This window comes from Eleutherodactylus coqui, chromosome 2, assembly GCF_035609145.1.
Source record: "Eleutherodactylus coqui strain aEleCoq1 chromosome 2, aEleCoq1.hap1, whole genome shotgun sequence".
NCBI classification, from domain to species: domain Eukaryota; kingdom Metazoa; phylum Chordata; class Amphibia; order Anura; family Eleutherodactylidae; genus Eleutherodactylus; species Eleutherodactylus coqui.
This window is the reverse complement of record NC_089838.1, coordinates 106,185,991-106,203,990: the sequence shown is the minus strand read 5'-3', so window position 1 is coordinate 106,203,990 and position 18,000 is coordinate 106,185,991. Positions and strand designations below refer to the sequence as shown.

The window sequence follows — 18,000 nt, the reverse complement described above, 5'->3', positions numbered from 1 at the left end:
TCCTGGCAAATATTTGTCTAGGGCACTATCCATCAAACATGGAGTTGCATCTTTTTTCTTAGAACTAACATCAATACTCTTTACATCCAGTCTGTCAAAACAGGCAGATCAAATATAATCAACTTCCCAAAGTTTTCCATTTGTAGATATCCTCTCATCTCATACCAGTGGCCTTTCCTTTATTTGCATAGGTTGCCCTTAGACATAGTCAATAGCATATCTACTTATAGTGGATGGCCATGCAGCATCCACCATCAACTGGTTTCCTGACCTGTTCACTGTGTCATACACATTACTGCAATTGCACAATACTTCCCTGTCCAGTATGCTATTCTGATGTCTCTAGCACTATCCGGGACATTTACCACCTACCCCATGCTGGAATTATGGCATATGAAAATCCTAGATTTTTGCAAAAACCCTGCTTCTGCAAAAATTTTGCACCTTTTCTTTTTTTCTGTGCCCCTTTGAATTGAAAGGACATTACAGCTCCCTTCCAAATAAGGGAGATCAAATAATACCTCCACAGCACCACCTATTGGAAGGCCCCATTCCTTCAAGCCAAAGTTAAACTCTTTATACAAGTCTTATAACAATGACTGGGAATTAAAAGCAAAGCCAGACTCCGTGCACATACAGCTGTTTCAGGGTTTCTGCCCTTCATGTACAGTAGAAGTCTGGCTTTGCTAGTGAGGGCAAAAACCCTGAAACAGCTCTATGTGCATGGAGTCTGGCTTTGCTTTTAATGCCCAGTCATTGTTATAAGCCTTGTATAAAGAGTCTAACTTTGGCTTGAAGGAATGCTGCCTTCCAATAGGTGGCACTGTGGAGGTATTATTCCATCTCCCTTATTTGCATATTACCCAGAGGAGCGTGAATGGCCTTTTGAGTCTCCTCACTCACCGTTTAGGTGCTCTCCCTAAGTAGAAAAGATGGCGTTTCTGATCCCAGGCCTCTCACTAGCAAAGCCAGACTTCTACTGTACACTGATGAAGGGCAGAAATCCTGAAACAGATGTATGTGCATGGAGTCTGGCTTTGCTTTTAATGCCCAGTCATTGTTATAAGACTTGTATAAAGAGTCTAACTTTGGCTTGAAGGAATGCTGCCTTCCAATAGGTGGCACTGTGGAGGTATTATTCCATCTCCCTTATTTGCATATTACCCAGAGGAGCGTGCATGGCCTTTTGAGTCTCCTCACTCACCGTCTCGGTGCTCTCCCCAAGGAGAAAAGATAGCTCCCTTCCAACTCATACATCAAAATATGGTTATTCTGAAATGCTGAAAAACATATACTGATGCACTGAACATACCTGTGCCAGGTTCATGCAGCCCATAGTTCGGCCATCATACACCTGGTGACAGGTTCCCTTTAAGGAAACCCAATAACTCTAGGACTACACAGCAGCATTCACAGCAACAGTTACATTCATAGTAAATTTAGATTGTCATGACCATGGGTGTTTCTCTATTGGGAATCTGTAGCAAAAGACTTGACCATACTAGACTTTGTTTGGCAATCTCATGTTACTTTGTTTCGTGAGATATTGAGGTTGCATTGCAGTAATCCCCAAATTTTACTGCAACTTGAACATGACCAAATAACGCCATGCAATCCTGGCCTTAGGCTAACTTCATACGGGCGAGCGTGAAATGGGGTTATGAATCCCACCCCCATATTACACTCCCCACCATGTGAATTCCCCAGGGATGCGAGGCATTTTTCATGGCAAAACAGCCTGGCATCACTTTGGGGAAGAAGCAATCCTTTGCTGCGGCTGTCATGATTTTAGCACCCGTGTGAAGGCAGCCTTTGGGTATGTTCTTACAAGGCAGTTTGGGACTGAGCCGAAAAATCCAAGGCAAGTCTGTGTCAAAATCAGCATCATGTTGTGCAGATTTTCACATGGATTTTATTGAAGTTCACCCCTTCAATCTGATTCACTTGAAGTGATGAAATCTGCTACAGATCCATACGAAATCCACCATGTGGGAACACACCGTGAAGCCATTTTCACACATCGCGTACTAGATGCAGAATCGTTCTACACCAAAATTCTACAACTATTTAACAAATGCTATTCACTAAACAGCAGTAAAAGTCTGCAGCGGATTCGAGCCATGTTTTGGATTTTCGAATCTGCAGTATGCTCTATTTCTTGCAGAAAAGTAACTTTCATTCATTTCAATGAGTTAATTGTTTGGTTAAATCTGCACTAAATCTCCACCAAATCATCTGCGAATTTCGTTACAGATTTAAATGCAGATTTTTGATGCGGAAATACACCAGATTTTTTTCCGGTGTATGTGCTTTTTAAACACAAAGTGTGATTTACTTATAACATAACAGACATAGAGGAACATCTATACCTTCCCACCTCAATTGATGACTAAATTACCAGAGCCACCAAGATACTCAGAAGTCAACTACTCCTATACAAGGAGAAGGAAAGAAACAATCGTGTGCCTCTAGTAGTGACCTACCATCCAAAACTAGAGGTACTAAGGAAAACTACAAAGAAACTCCACCATACCCTACACAGATGACCATCTGAAAACCATATTCCCGGACCCTCCTCTTCTGTGTTACAGGCAACCTCCTAACTTGAGGAACTTTATAATCAGGAGTCCATTGTTCTCTGACATACAAAAAGGAACTTATCCCTGTAATGTAAGGAGCTGCAAGACCTGCTCACATATACTGACTGCAGACAGGATACGGATCCCCAACACACAGCAGGACTATAAGATCCCAGGGACATTCACATGATCAACGTCTTATGTTGTGAACCTGATCCTGTGCAGTAAATGTCCTGTTAGGGGGGCTTTATGTTAGAGAAACAGGGCAAAAACTGAAAGCGAGGATGAGATCTCATTGCCACACGATTAAACACAGAAAAAGAGAATTGCCTGTGGCCGAGCACTTTTCTAGTCAAAGACACAACATAGAAAACATAAAAGTTATTCTATTTAAAAGGTAATTTCAAATCACAAAGCCATAAAAGAATTTGGGAATATAAATTTAAAACAACGTTTGACACTTTCATTAGAGGGCTAAATTCTTCTACAGGATTCATGCGTGACTGGGAAGTATGAGAAATCTATAGAACAGATAACACAGCTGGTCTGGTGACCCCCTAACACTAATTCAGGGACCATAAAACCTTCCCATTATTACCAGTGGACTATTTAAGTATTTATTTATTTCTCTACTCGTCGTAATGCGATATTCTTTTAAGTGTAAATTAATCACACCATGTCTGTGCCTTGTCATAAATATTTGTGTATATATATGCATGCCTCTTCGGATCTATTTCCTTATGCCTGAGGAAGAACCCTGAGAGGTTCGAAAGCTCGCTATAACATCATATATTTTTGTTAGCCAGTAAAAGGTATCATATCTACAAGATTACTTGGTTTCTTTTACTGAGAACATCACATTTTACTTACAGGTGACTTCAGTGTGAATAAAGCTCTTATTTTATTTTTTGTGCTATGTATATAAAACAAGAGAGGAGTTTTGTGTTTTTCTTATATATTTTCAACTCTAGAAATTCCAGCTATTCTGACAGCTATCTAAAACAATGTATTTCATTGGAAACATTGTTTCTTCATGGTCTGGCCAGTAAATGTTACCATCAATAAATCTAATAAGCAGAATCACACCAGGAGAGAGAATGACATTTTTCAGGGAAGATGTCAGTTGTTATGAGAAGTAATAAACCCTAACAATAGGGAATCTATCAGCCAGCCTCCTGCTACTTCTTCAGCTTATCTCTAAGTGCCACACACTGCAGAGCCGTACCTTGACAGGTGAAGCAACGGATGTGGAAGTGGTTGGTCTGCACCCGCACTACTTCTCCTTTACACGTCTCTCCACAGCGGTAGCACTGAATTGGTCCGGAGCTCCCTGTAGAACTGTACGGGTTATGTGGGTAGGGCATTGCTGGAAAGAAGACACGAGAAAGGCTTATTGCACACATATCCAGGTCACATTTCTATCATGCTGCTCTTGATCTTTATGCATATGAAAGTACTGATTTAGATCATCACATAACAGACATCCGAGACCAATGTATTTATTTCTGTTGCTTATATAGTACCAACTATATACTTCACAATGCTGTACAGACTGTCACCATTTATACCAGTACATACACATACAATAGAGTTAATGGGTTGCATAAGATACCACTTTTTTTCTTATGGCAGCTTGACACGGGCATATGCACATTTGCGCGTGCCTCAGCACAACGTATTTGTGCAGTGAGTGTTTTTTGCATATGTATCGACGTATCTCCCTGTAATTTTTCTGCCTGCAGGGCATGTTCATTTGCATATGGGACACAAAAATGCTCTAATTTAAATGGTTTAAATGTTTTTTTTGCCTAATGAGTTTCAGATGTGTTCCTTATCCAGTGTATTGCGCATCTCCTTGCATATTGCACAGTCATTTACACACCTCCCTTCTAAGGGGACCTTTGGTGCGCAAATGCATAGTAGAGCATGCTGCGTTTGCTTTTGCATGCACAAAATTCAGAGATACGTACAAACTCATTGACATCATGGGTTCTATTCTCAGAGTATTGCGCCCTAAAATTTTACATGCCCTAAATGTAAGAAATGTGTCTCCTAGCAACATGCATAAAAAACGCAGCACATACTGCATTTCGGACATACCCATAGAGAACAATGGGGTTCTTATCTGCATAATATGCGGTAAAGTAGAACACGCTTTGTTCTTTTTTACATGCGTAACATACGCAATAAATATATGCAAATAGAAAGTGGAACAATGATAATCGATGTACTTTCATTGCCGCCATTGTTGCAAGAGAAAAATTACGCATGTGCATAAACCCATTTAAAATAGTTGGTTCTTCTCCAATGCAATTTCTGTGCATCTTGCAATGCTCATAATTCACACACATGGAGTATGCTGGTATAACCTGGGTATCGCCTATATATAATTATATATGTAGAGCTGGTATAGGTTAAAGCCCATTTAGATGTATGTCGGGCAAACGATGCCCTGCACACACGCTCCCATGCTCCAGCAGATTTCAGCACTCACTCCCCCCGCCCCTCTCCATTCAGTTAACATAGCGGCCGTTCAACACTGTCATAGTTAAACTCATCGCTCATTGTTTATGCAACTTGACTATATACAGTACATACCTGGTTGCACCACATGGTCCGCTCCCCCCCTCATACACTATCAGTGCACCACCTGCCAGACCAATCACGTGGCTTGCAGTGCACTGATAGATTGCAGTTATGACCAATCACAACTGCAGTCTCTCAGTGGAAGGGAGGACCGCGCTCCAGGAAAGTCTGCAACATGTAATTGGCTGCCAGCTGCCTTGGGTAACGAGTGCCACCCACGGCCGGCCCCTGTTCACTAAGGGGCCAGGTAGCTATTACAACCCTAGCGGTCCGCCGGTGCACCCATGCATGGATGTGTTGCTATTTCATGATAAAAAAAGAAACTGAAGACATTTTTCTATCTTATTATATCATTATGTGTGAGAAATCATCTCCTTACATTCCTTCAATACTATCACAGCATTCCTCAGTATAGTCTTCGGAGATGCTGAAAGCCAAACAGCAGTTCACTTAGAGGTTTGATTGTATTAATTTGAGCATGATGATCGGAAGGCAGATGCTGGATGAAAGCAGCCTATTCATGCTCCTCACATCAGTTACATCTAGATAACCTTTTCAGACACTGCACAGACTTGCTCTGCTGCTCCTGGGTCTGCAGCCATAGATATGCTGTCCTGACCTGCTATTACCTTCAGGGGCTGCAATAACAGTCAGTGACAGTTCCATTGGTGAGTCCTTCACCCTATACTGTTGAGTTCACAGCCTGCCAGCACCTGTCCTTACATTCCACAAAGACTTTCAGAAGAAAGTCTGACATTTGGCATCACACTCATCATATTAGGTTGCATAACTATTTCAGTTTTCTAATTAGTGCGAACAGGTTGATGCCAAAGATAATGGCGCCGTATATTACATGGAACTGGTTCCACTTGCCAGTTTTTATTTTGCAATTTGAAAATATGGAAAAATGTTCAGGATCATAAATTATATGGTCGGTTGTACACTTCACCGTCACATCTGCAGACCAGAAACCTATCGGGCTGAATTGCTTCCACACATGGAATGGAAATTTATGCTGATTTCTAGCCATGAGAAAATTTACAATGCAAATTTTAGTCATAAAAATAATGATAACTGAGCTACACTTATACGCTAATTGATATAATAGCATTCCACAGCTATAGCAAGAGGTATGGTTTCCCATTAAAGGGGGTTTCGAACTATAGGGAAAAAAATGAACACTTGGGCATGGCATAAAATAAAATAGAGACAATACACACCAATCTTCAGCCCCCAGGAGACAGCTGGGTGGCTCTGGTGGCTCCTGATTATGTATATCCAGAGGAAGTCAGGTGATCGCTGCAGCAAAGGCCACAAGCTCACCGGCGTCTTAATGCTTTTGTATGGTGTTTTCAAAAATTCAATTAAAAAAATGTTTATTAAAAAAATGATGGTAATTACAATGACAATAACCAGCACAAGCTTCTCCGGCTTCAGCAAATATTAACGGATGCATCAAGTGTTTTTGCAGGCAGTAGAAAAAAAGTGTCCATCTAGGAATTTGCAGACATTAAATTTACAGATTATTTATGTTTTTGATAATCTAATTTCAATAGAAGCTTGTCGGACACCCTCAAGCTCAGCATATATAGTAATGAGATGAATGGAGATGTTAATTATTAGCATGAACATCTTTAAGGTCCACAGTGACCAATCCAACAAAATCCAATCCTATGTCTACATTAACCCTTTGCAATCCAATTTTGGATTCAGGGTTTCCTAGGGGGCTTTCTCTTGCTGCCATTATACAATGGCGCCGTCTGCTGGCTAGAGCCAGTACTGTGGTATGTGACATGCTGGAGAGGCCTCCCGACAACAGATCGGCCAGTAATATACAGTAAGATTACCCTGCTGGACGTCTTCCGACATCAGAACTGTACAGGCTTCAATCAGAATGTCTTCAGACGTGAGACAGTGGATTGGAAAGGGTTAAGACTTTGAAACTAAATCTCGATACTTCTCACTTTGCACAGATGTGACGCTCATATACGGACGATTCATACGTATCAAATAGAGGTTATATAGTCCCCAATGCAAACAGGTAGCAGTATATGTGCCTATTTCTGTTGAAAGGCTATTAGACTTGCATTGTAAACTACACTGATATCTTATAACACAATATTACCTTTCTGGCGCAATATTCTAATGATGAAATATAACTGCTTATGTTTCCAGTGATTTGATTGTTTTTCTTTCTTGTACGTTATGTTGTCAAATTGATATATTTACAAGCCTTTTGTTGCAAAGGAGCTCTGGGCTGTCCCAACCAACCACCGCCAGACTCCCAGGGGACATAGAAAAAGATGATGAACACCAGAGAGAGGAGACAAGAACATGGGTATAGATGAGGACAGAGACAGCGACAAAAGCTTACTGTATTCAATTATTTCCAGTCCATCCAAACATGGAGGGAAAAAATGATGGTTTTTAGATCTATTAACCTCAAATATGCTTTGATTTGTCAGTTCATTTGCACAGCAATCCACAATGTGCTCAGATGCAGCGTAAAAGGATCAAGGGAAGCTCATTACAGCATTTAATCCACTAATGTAAACAAGCATTAGAAATATCCCTGATGGAAAGGAAAGAGGGCAACAGGGATAGACCAGATCAGCTCAATTACAATGCTGAAATTTATGGCTTAACCATTTTGATGACAGATACTTTATATATGATTTCTTATACAATATGAGAAAAACATTCTCATTTCTGTCATCTCACTTTGGTCAGCTTAACTACAGACAGAAGGACAAGTTTTCCATAATATGTTCTTCTCTGGCATTTGGGGAGAGCATCAAGGGAACTTTCCTGAGAGCTTTTAAAGGTATCTGTCCCAAATTATAGGAGGCTCTACAATGATCAGGGTAGGAGCGTTGTGCAGAAATAAATGGGTCTATTTATTCAGAAGGCAGCGAAACGTGGCTTTCTTGACAGTGCGGATTATCCAAGAAGGTTAAAGGAGTTATCCAATCTTTCAATATTCATGGCCTATCATCAGCATAGGCCATCAATACCTAATTGGTGGGGACCCCACTAATCAGCTGATTAAAGGGGCTGCAGTGCTCCTGTGATAGGCTTATCCATTTCACTTCAACGGCTACTGTAGTTTGTATGGGGTGTGAACAAAATCATGCTCAGATGTAAGTACTGAAGAGGCTGCAGAGCTCACATTAGTGCTGCAGCCCCTTCAATCAGCTATCGGGGTTCCTGAGCGGCGGATCCCCACTAGAGATGAGAGAGCGTACTCGCTAAGGCAAACTACTAGAGCGAGTAGTGCCTTATACGAGTACCTGCCCGCTTGTCTCAAAAGATTTGGGTGCCGGCGGGGGAGAGCGGGGAGGAACGGGGATGGGGGGGGGGATCTCTCTCACTCTCTCCCCCCCCCCCCCCCCCCCGGCTTCCCCCTGCTCACTCCCCCAACTCACTGCTCTCCCCTGCCGGCATCCGAATCTTTTGAGACAAGCGGGCAGGTACTTGCATAAGGCACTACTCGCTTGAGTAGTTTGCCTTAGTGAGTACGCTCGCTCATCTCTAATCCCCACCAATCAGATATCGATGGCCTCTCCTGGAGACTGACCATCAATTTTAAAAGACTGGATAATCCCTTTAAGTCTTCACTAGCATCACTGCTGCACCACTAACATATCTTTATTGGGCATCAAACCGATGTTATCACTCTCTGCCTTGTGAAGGATTCTCTTAATAGCCTTTTCATCCTTAAAAGGAGAAATCTCACCAAAATCAGGAAATCAGTGTAAACAGAAAGTTGAGACTTTTATCAACTTCCAAAACTATTGAAAATCCCATGTTCTATTGCCCCACCATTCTAAATAAAGGGCATGCAAATGGTACTTTGCCTAGACTGTTGAGAAATCTCAGGTATCCAAGAGGTTTGGGGGCCATCCATATTCTAGAAACTATTGATGATGCAAGCTCATGGATTCCACTAATGTCAGAATGTGACAAATGTCTATGTGGGTACTAAACAGAAGAATATTATTGCCTAGTTTTTCAGTGCTTATGTCTATTGTTTGCAAATGGGGTTGCAGGAGTTCAACAACTAGAAACAAACTGAAGGCATCTTTATATGGGATGACTGTTGTGCCACAGACTACTGCTTATCACTCCTGTGTTTAAGGTGCATTCACACACAAAGATGATCGCTCAAAAGATGGCTTTTGAGCGATCATTTTGCATAAACTACTACTTGGTACTAATGCCTATTAGTACCAATTAGTAACGTGTGAGCTGCCAGTAGCTGTATTCAGGGAACAGACCACCCGCTGTTCACTGAATACGTTCCCTTTGTTCTGCCGCAAGACTGACAGCTGAGAAAATGTAATCAGTAGAGATGAGCGAGCATACTCGGAAAAGCACTACTCGCTCGAGTAATGTGCTTTATCCGAGTATCGCTGTGCTCGTCCCTGAAGATTCGGGTGCCGCTGCGGCTGACAGGTGAGTCGCAGCGGGGAGCAGGGGAGAGCGGGCGGGAGGGAGAGAAAGATCTCCCCTCCGTTCCTCCCCGCTCTCCCCTGCAGCTCCCCACTCCGTGCTGGCACCCGAATCTTCAGGGACGAGCACAGCGATACTCGGATAAAGCAAATTACTCGAGCGAGTAGTGCTTTTCCGAGTATGCTCGCTCATCCCTAGTAATCAGCGCTCCCCGGGCAGAACACAGCATGCCGTTCTTCTTATCAGCTGTTCTGCCGAACGATGGATTTTATGCCGAACTGAAATTCATCGTTTGGCAGAAAAGTGAAAGATGGGCACATTTACATGCAACGATTATCGCTCAAAAGATGGCTTTTGAGCGAGTTTGAGAGGTAATCGTTGTGTCTAAATGGGCCTTTACACAGGATCATAGTCATTTTAGTGAATGGAAGCACATCGGCTGGGGGTTGTTCCAGCCCGCCCGTCTCCACTCACAGTAAACAGGAGTTACTTAAACATTGAGTGGCTCCTATTTACATGGCCCAACAGTGACTTGCTTTTTAGTTATGCTTCAAAAAATGAGCAATTTGTTGCTCAATGCTGTCGACGGCCGCATGTACACAGGACAATTATCGCCTGAATTCGGTGTTTCCACAAGGCATTCTTTAAGGGGGCGAGAAACGAGGAGACATACTTTGATGCTCAATGATATGGTATATTGTAATACCGTACTATACATAGAAAAGTAGAAGCAGATGGGGACCAATAATTGTACACTTTATAATAGACATCACAATTGTAGGTTATCCTTTTTAGATAAGTGGCAGGAAGACATGCTAGTGCTGTCTAAGGTAATGATTACTTAGATCTAGAGATATTATCTGCATCGACTATTTCTGCCTTGGACACTCTAATGCAGGTAACATTCTTGCATGGGGTATAATTTAGACTTTATCACATGAAAAAATAGCCAACCAGTAGAACAGGACATAACAGAGAGTTATACAAAAAGGCACACAACATGTTTTCTCTTCTTTGCACTCAAGACCATACCACTCAACCCAACGATACCCATTAGATCTGTCTGGCTGCATCTTGTCAACTCTGTCCTCAAATTCCATACGATTATATATATTGTACTTTCAGTAACTGGTTTACCACAATCTATGGCCCATGACTCTCTTATCCGAGTACTATTGTAGACAATACACAGGGTTAGTATTATCTATATATATAAAATTGAATGTATGTGTGTCTGTGTGTCTGTCTGTCTGTGTGTGTGTGTGTTTGTCCTTTATGCGCTACTACACCATTCATCCGATCGCCATGAAACTTTGGGAAGTTGTTGAGTACACTCCTGGGAAGATTATAGGCATAGTACAAATATTCTATGATAAATGGCGCGCATGCGAGCGTCGTCGACAGTTACGCCCCCCCATGTAGATCGTTCGATTTCCATCATGCCACTAATTCTCTCACTTCCCGATGTCGCAGAAACAGGAAATTTGGCAGGAGCATTGATTATGTCATAAATAGGAAACGCTAATGGGTCCCAACTCGATTATTTAATTGTAAGTGCCAAAGAATTAGCGTCCAAATTTTACATACGGAATCTAATTTTCTCGCTTCCCAATGTCATAGAAACTTAAAATTTGGCACAATCATTGAATATGTCATAAATAGGAAAAGCTAATGGGTCCCAAGTCGATTATTTAATTCTATGCACCAAAGAATTAGCATCCAAATTTTACGTACGGAATCTAATTTTCTCACATAGAAACTTGAAATTTGGCCCGGGCATTGAATATGTCATAAATAGGAAATGCTAATGGGTCCCAACTCGATTATTCAATTCTATGCGCCAAAGAATTAGCGTCCAAATTTTACATACGGAATGTCATTTTCTCCCTTCTCAATATCATAGAAACTTGAAATTTGGCAGGAGCATTGATTATGTCAGAAGTAGGAAACGCTAATGGGCCCCAACTCGATTATTCAATTCTAAGTGCAAAAGAATTGGCGTCCAAATTTTACGTACGGAATCTAATTTTCTCGCTTCCCAATGTCATAGAAACTTGAAATTTGGCACGAGCATTGATTATGTCATAAATAGGAAAAGCTAATGGGTCCCAACTCGATTATTCAATTTTATGCGCAAAAGAATTAGTGTCCAAATTTTACGTACGGAATCTAATTTTCTCACATAGAAACATGAAATTTGGCACGAGCATTGATTATGTCATAAATAGGAAAAGCTAATGGGTCCCAAGTCGATTATGCAATTCTAAGCGCAAAACAATTAGCGTCCAAATTTTACGTACGGAATCTAATTCTCTCACTTCCTGATATATATAAATGAATGTATGTCTGTCTGTCTGTCTGTTTGTCCTTTATGCATTACTACACCATTCATCCAATTGCCATGAAACTTTAGGAAGTTGTTGAGTACACTCCTGGGAAGATTACTGGCATAGTACAACTATCCTACGATAGGTGGCGCGCGTGCGAGCATCGTCGACAGTTATGCCCCCCAGACAAAGATCGTTTGATTTCCATCTCAAGCACAAAAACAAAAGGCATTACGATCAACGGGATGCGTGTTCAACCAGAAAATGATGCATCCGCCGAACATTTCGCAAGACAATTGCTGGATACTGAGAATCCTGAGGTAAAATGAAAGCTGTGCTGTGATTGGTTGTTATATATTATACTGCTGAGGTAACATGAAAGCTGTGCTGTGATTGGTTGTTATATATTATACCACTGAGGTAACATGAAAGCTGCGCTGTGATTGGTTGCTATATATAATACCGCAGAGGTAACATGAAAGCTGTGCTGTGATTGGTTCCTATTTTTTATATTGCTGAGGCAGAATAAAAGTTGCGCTGTGATTGGTTGTTATTTCTCTTACTGCTGAGGTAACATGAAAGCTGCGCTGTGATTGGTTGTTATATTTTATACTGCTAAGGTAACATGAAAGCTGCGCTGTGATTGGTTGTTATATATTATACCACTGAGGTAACATGAAAGCTGCGCTGTGATTGGTTGTTATCTAGTTATATAAAAACGAATGAATGTATGTCTGTCTGTCTTCGCAGCAACGCTATATATATATATATATAGTGTTATGTATTGTTCATTACCTTTGCCTACTATGCTTGTAATGTAATATTTGGTCAGCCTTCTCTACTATTTTCAAGGGTATTAGGCCATACATCATACTTCATAGCACTGAGTGGTTTTAACCCCTTAATGATATGGCCTATTTTGGGCTTAAGGACGCCAACGATTTTTGGCGGATTTTCTTCTCCATTTATCAAAAGTGATAATTTTTTTAAATTTTTCATCGATGCGGCCGTATAAGGGCTTGTTTTTTGCGTGGTGAACTGTAGTTTTTATCGGCGTCATTTTTGGGTACATTGACTATATTGTAAATAGAGATGAGCGAACGTACTCGGATAAGCACTACTCGTCCGAGTAATGTGCTTTATCCGAGTACCGCTGTACTCGGGGCTAAAGATTCGGGGAGCGCCGCTGCTGACAGGTGAGTTGCGGCGGGGAGCGGGGCAGAGCGGGCGGGAGAGAAGGAGAGAAAGATCTCCCCTCCGTTCCTTCCCGCTCTCCCCTGCAGCTCCCCGATCCGCGGCGCTCCCCGAATCTTTAGCCCCGAGTACAGCGGTACTCAGATAAAGCACATTACTCGGACGAGTAGTGCTTATCCGAGTACGTTCGCTCATCTCTAATTGTAAAACTTTTTTTTTTTTATGATAGCAGGGAGAGAAAACGCATCAATTCTGCCATAATTTTTTTTTTACAGCGTTAATCATGCAGCATAAATAAGACACTCCATTTTTTCTGCGGGCTGGTACAGTTACGATGCCAAAATTCTTACATTTTTTTTAGGTTTTTCTACTTTTCTGCAATAAAAAGCCTTTTTTGGAAAAAATTTTTTTCTAAATCGTTGCATTCAAAGTCCTGTAACTTTTTTATTTTTTGATGTACGGAGCTCTATGAGGGCTTATTATTTGCGAGATGATCTGTAGTTTTTATTGGTACCATTTTGGGGTACATATGGCTTTTTTGATCACTTTTATTGCGTTTTTAGTGAGGCAAAATGCTAAAAATTAGCATTTTGCCTCAGTTTTTTAGCGTTTTTTTTACGTTTTTTTCCGTTCACAGTCAAAAACATGTGCAGCTTATTGTACGCGTCGTTACAGATGCAACAATACCAAAGATGTGGGTTTGTTTTTTTTTTACCTTTTTTTATGCTAATCTGAGAAAAAGCATAAAAAAAGGGTTTTTTAAACTTTTTTTTTATTCATTTTGTTAATCTTTTTTTTTTTTTTTACAACATTTGTGTCCCTCTGGGGGACTTTGACCACAGTACTGCCCATTGCTGTGATAAGGCATGGCAGGGCTACTGCCCTGCCATGCCTTATCGCTTATACAGCAATAATAGGCATTGGCAGACAGGGCGTCCTCTTGCCATGGCGACAGGCCGGGCTCTCGCGATAATATCGCGAGAGCCGGCTGAAGACACAGAGGGAGTGCGAAGGGGTTAACAGTGGGGGGGTGCATCTCTGATGCCTCCCCGCTGTTGCAGCGGGACGCCGGCTGTGACTGACTGCCGGCTCCCGCTGCAGGATAGCGCGGGATCATATGTGATCTCGCGCTACCCCCAGGACGTAAGTTTACGCACTGTTGCGAGAAGTACCCCGCTGCCAGGACGTAAACTTACGCCCTGGAGCGGGAAGGGGTTATTGAATGACTTCAGTTCTCTAAAGAAAAAGTCTTTGCTGTTGCTCCTTTCTGGTCAGAAGAATGCACTCCAATCAGAGATACCCCACTATCACTTCAAATGCGTTAACAGGGGCATGTACAGATTTTGGCCTGCCTCACATAAATATGTTCGTAATGAAGTATCGGGTAGTCACTCTGTGTTGATGGTTTACAACGGAATATGGGAAATGCTTTATATGTAAACTCTTCATGTATCATTTGTAATGTATATTCAGGGGCTATAATTCTAACAGCGATAGCGGGATGAACAAAGCTTGTCTTAAGGCCCTTTTACATGGAACGATTATGGTTCAAAAATCATTCAAATGAGCAAAAGTGAATGATAATTATTCAGTCAAAACGCAGCCAACGATTGAACAATAAATAGTTGACTTTTCATTCATCTTATGCAGGCATAAATATCTGCGTTAGCTTGTTCACTAATCATTTGGTTTCAATACTAATCGTTCAGTCGTTCACTTTGACTAAAGCCCCATTTACATGCAAAGATGATCACAGTTTGAGTGATCATTTTGCATAAGCTGTTAATGGGCACTAATGCCCATTAGTAGTTTATTAGCGTCATTGGCATGTAAATGAGCCTCCTTTTGCTGTATAAAGGTAATAGTGGGTGGTCTGTTATCTGCATTTAGCTCTTTTGTTCTGCTGTGGGACTGCAGCTGAATACAATGTTATCAGCGCTCCCATGGAGAAACACAGCATGCAGTCCCTGCTTATCACCTCTCCAGCGAACAATGGATTTTAAATTCAACTAAAAATCATCATTCGGACGAAAATCTGACAATGATAGCATTTACATGCAACGATTATTGCTCAAAAGTCATCGTTTGAGTGAATTTGGAGCAATAATCGTTGCGTCTAAATGGGGCTTTACACAGTGAATGTGAACGAATGACTATTTCTTGTTTGAACGAGCCAACTATGTATCTGCCTATCTAAACAGGCTTGCCGAGCAAACTCTGACATTGTTCACTCCTTCAAACAATATATTGTTTAGTGTGAACAGACCCTTAGCCTGAGCTTCATTGTATGTGAATGTATAAAAGACTTGACATGATAGCTTGTTCTTGATATCTACACAAACTGTGAACAGTTACAACAAAGTCCATTCATAGGCTCTATAATTGCTTCTTTATTCCCCGACGTCTCTTCCAATATATCTCCCCCCATGAAACATGTTCTACAGTTTTAATTAGGTGTCTGGGGTTGGTCTGGTCTCCTTCTCTCCTATGAGATATCTAATGTCTCAGAGCAAGACACGGCTTATGCTTCTTGCTGTTATTTTTAAAAGCGAGAAAATGGCAGACTCAGTACTTCTGGAGTATAAATATTTCAGGATGTATTAAATTCCAAATTTGTAGCTGTGGTTTTATACTGATCGATGCTTCGATTGGCTGAGAAAAGTGGTGCCTGGTTGGAAGTGTGAATCCTACTGTATTTCTAATTACAGCATTAGGGCATGTTTAAAGGGGTTGTTTGCTTTGAACATGCTATGGCAGACAGGCCCCATAAGAGTAATCTGATCACAGGCTGTCTTACTGATGGGGCTCCCCAGAAATCAGCTGCAAATTTTGGGGGAGCCCTGCAGCAGCAAGTGTTTGATTTCCCTGCGGCAACACCACAAGGTAAATGGAGCATTACACAGCACACAGTAACTGGACATATTGACTTCTCTAGAGCATGCTTTGTAGTTGCTATCTCCTTTAGCTAAATGTTGAGGGTCTTGTGCCACGAATTACCCTTAAACTTAGATTTTGAAGGGTATCCAAAAATATAATTTCAAAACCAACCCACTCTTTCAACCGTTAAGGTAAATGCTGAGATTTTACGTTCAGTGTGGCTCTTGTGACTGAAAGATCAATTGAGCTCCCAAACATGGAAATCTACTAACTTAAAGGGGTTGTCCAGAATTTAAAAAATGGAACTAACAGCTGGAAAATTGATTAAAAACAGTACTCAACAGTACTCAATCCTTCACCATTCCATGACCACTGCTCCGATGATCTTTGTTAGTCTCTGTTTTCTTCCCTACAACACATCTCTAATGCAGCCAAAGTCCCCCAAGTGGCATGGGAATACAATCAGACATCTGGGGAACACTGTACTCCTCCCAAAAATAGTGTACAGTGGTGTATAGGGGTTCACTCGTAGCACAAGGGTGTCTTTGAAAACAAAAGAAGGCTCACATAGGTTCTCCTAGATCAAAAATTGCGGCAAGGTAGACAGCAAGTGTGCTGCTTGTTTTAACAACAATATCATATATTTTCCAAGGACAAATTCTACCAGGTGAACAGAACACTCAAGCATGAGCCTGCTCCAAGGAACAGCTGTAGAACTACCCAAAATTATGCTACGCAAGACAGCAGGTGTGGTACTTGTTTTAAAAGCAATGTCATAAGTTTTCCCAAGGACAAATTCTACCAGGTGTTCAGAACAGCCAAGCATGGGGCTTCTCAAAGGAAAAGCTGTAGAGCTACAACTGTTTCTTGTCCTTTTGAAATTTTTCATTTTTGGAGAAGGAAGGGGAGGGGGCAGAGACAGATGAATGGACCACCACTTTTGGCTGCATTCCTCACATACAGGACTTTGACCAGTGTGCTCTTAAGGATATTTATCACCTCTGGCCATGCTTGCTTGACCACAATTCCATGGTCAGGTGTACCTTGCCACTGACAGCGTTCTGCAACAGCAGGGACACGTTATCATTCACATGGCAGTGCAGGGCAGGGACACTTTCTGAGCAATGAAATGGCAACTGGGCATCTGGTACTGTAGGTTGAAACTGAGCATCAAGGTACGGAAGGTGTCTGTGTGCACTAGCATAAAGGGCAGCATTTCGATTGCAAGCAGTTATTTAATGCTGGTGTTCAGGCTCTGTGTCTGTGAATGGCTGGGTTGGCATTTTTTTTGCATTCCCAAAACTGGGGGATGGAGGGCTGGATGCTGACCTGGGACATGCTGGAATATGGGGTAGATGTCAATTTTGATGAAGGTGGTTGTGGTGGTGATAACTCAACTTCTGCTCTCCATTTACCACTCCTGGCTCTGACAACCTCGATTATGGAGGAGAGGCCTGAAGTAAGCGTACTACTGACCCTACACATAACTGCCTCCCTGTGCTCAGAGGCTACTGCATGAACAGGGGGGGAGATGGAGGGAGAGACAGCTACAGCAGTGGATGAGGGAGCAGGATGAGGCTTACTCTTTGCCCGCTGACCCAGATGAGCTCTGCAGGGCAGCGGGTGGTGGGAGTTCATGTGGCTGCTTCTTCACATTGTGTTAAGCTGGTTTACATTCTTGCCACATTTTAAAAGCTTTCTGCAGATCTTATAGATCTTCTATCATCATGTGCCGTTTCAAAGAATGACTAGGCTGCACAAGTCCTGTGAGCTGACCTAGCTGTGGGTCTGATGTTGGTGCTGCTATGACTAGTAGTAGCTGAGGTGACGGTACAGCCCTAATGTTTTTTCTGTGGCACCCTTCTCCCTGCCTTTGCAAGGTGCTGACCTACAACATCCACCTTTTCCTTCTCTCCCTCCTTTTCCATATTCCCCTGAGTACATATTGCCTATGGAGGGCTGACCACTCGCACTGACCCACCATC

At 41.9% G+C, this 18,000-nt stretch overlaps 1 protein-coding gene across 2 annotated transcripts in view; it reads right to left on the bottom strand.

Annotated features, from left to right (window-relative positions):
- The window catches only part of ABLIM3 (actin binding LIM protein family member 3), a 202,560-nt gene that overhangs the window by 67,911 nt on the left and 116,649 nt on the right, over positions 1–18,000 (bottom strand). For both annotated transcript variants that reach the window (XR_010790293.1, XM_066591296.1), the window contains exon 2: positions 3,805–3,945. Coding sequence is in view for 1 of the 2 variants with exons in the window: in XM_066591296.1 (XP_066447393.1) it covers positions 3,805–3,945 (141 nt within the window). In the remaining variant the exon portion in view is untranslated. The remainder of the gene's footprint in view (positions 1–3,804; positions 3,946–18,000) is intronic.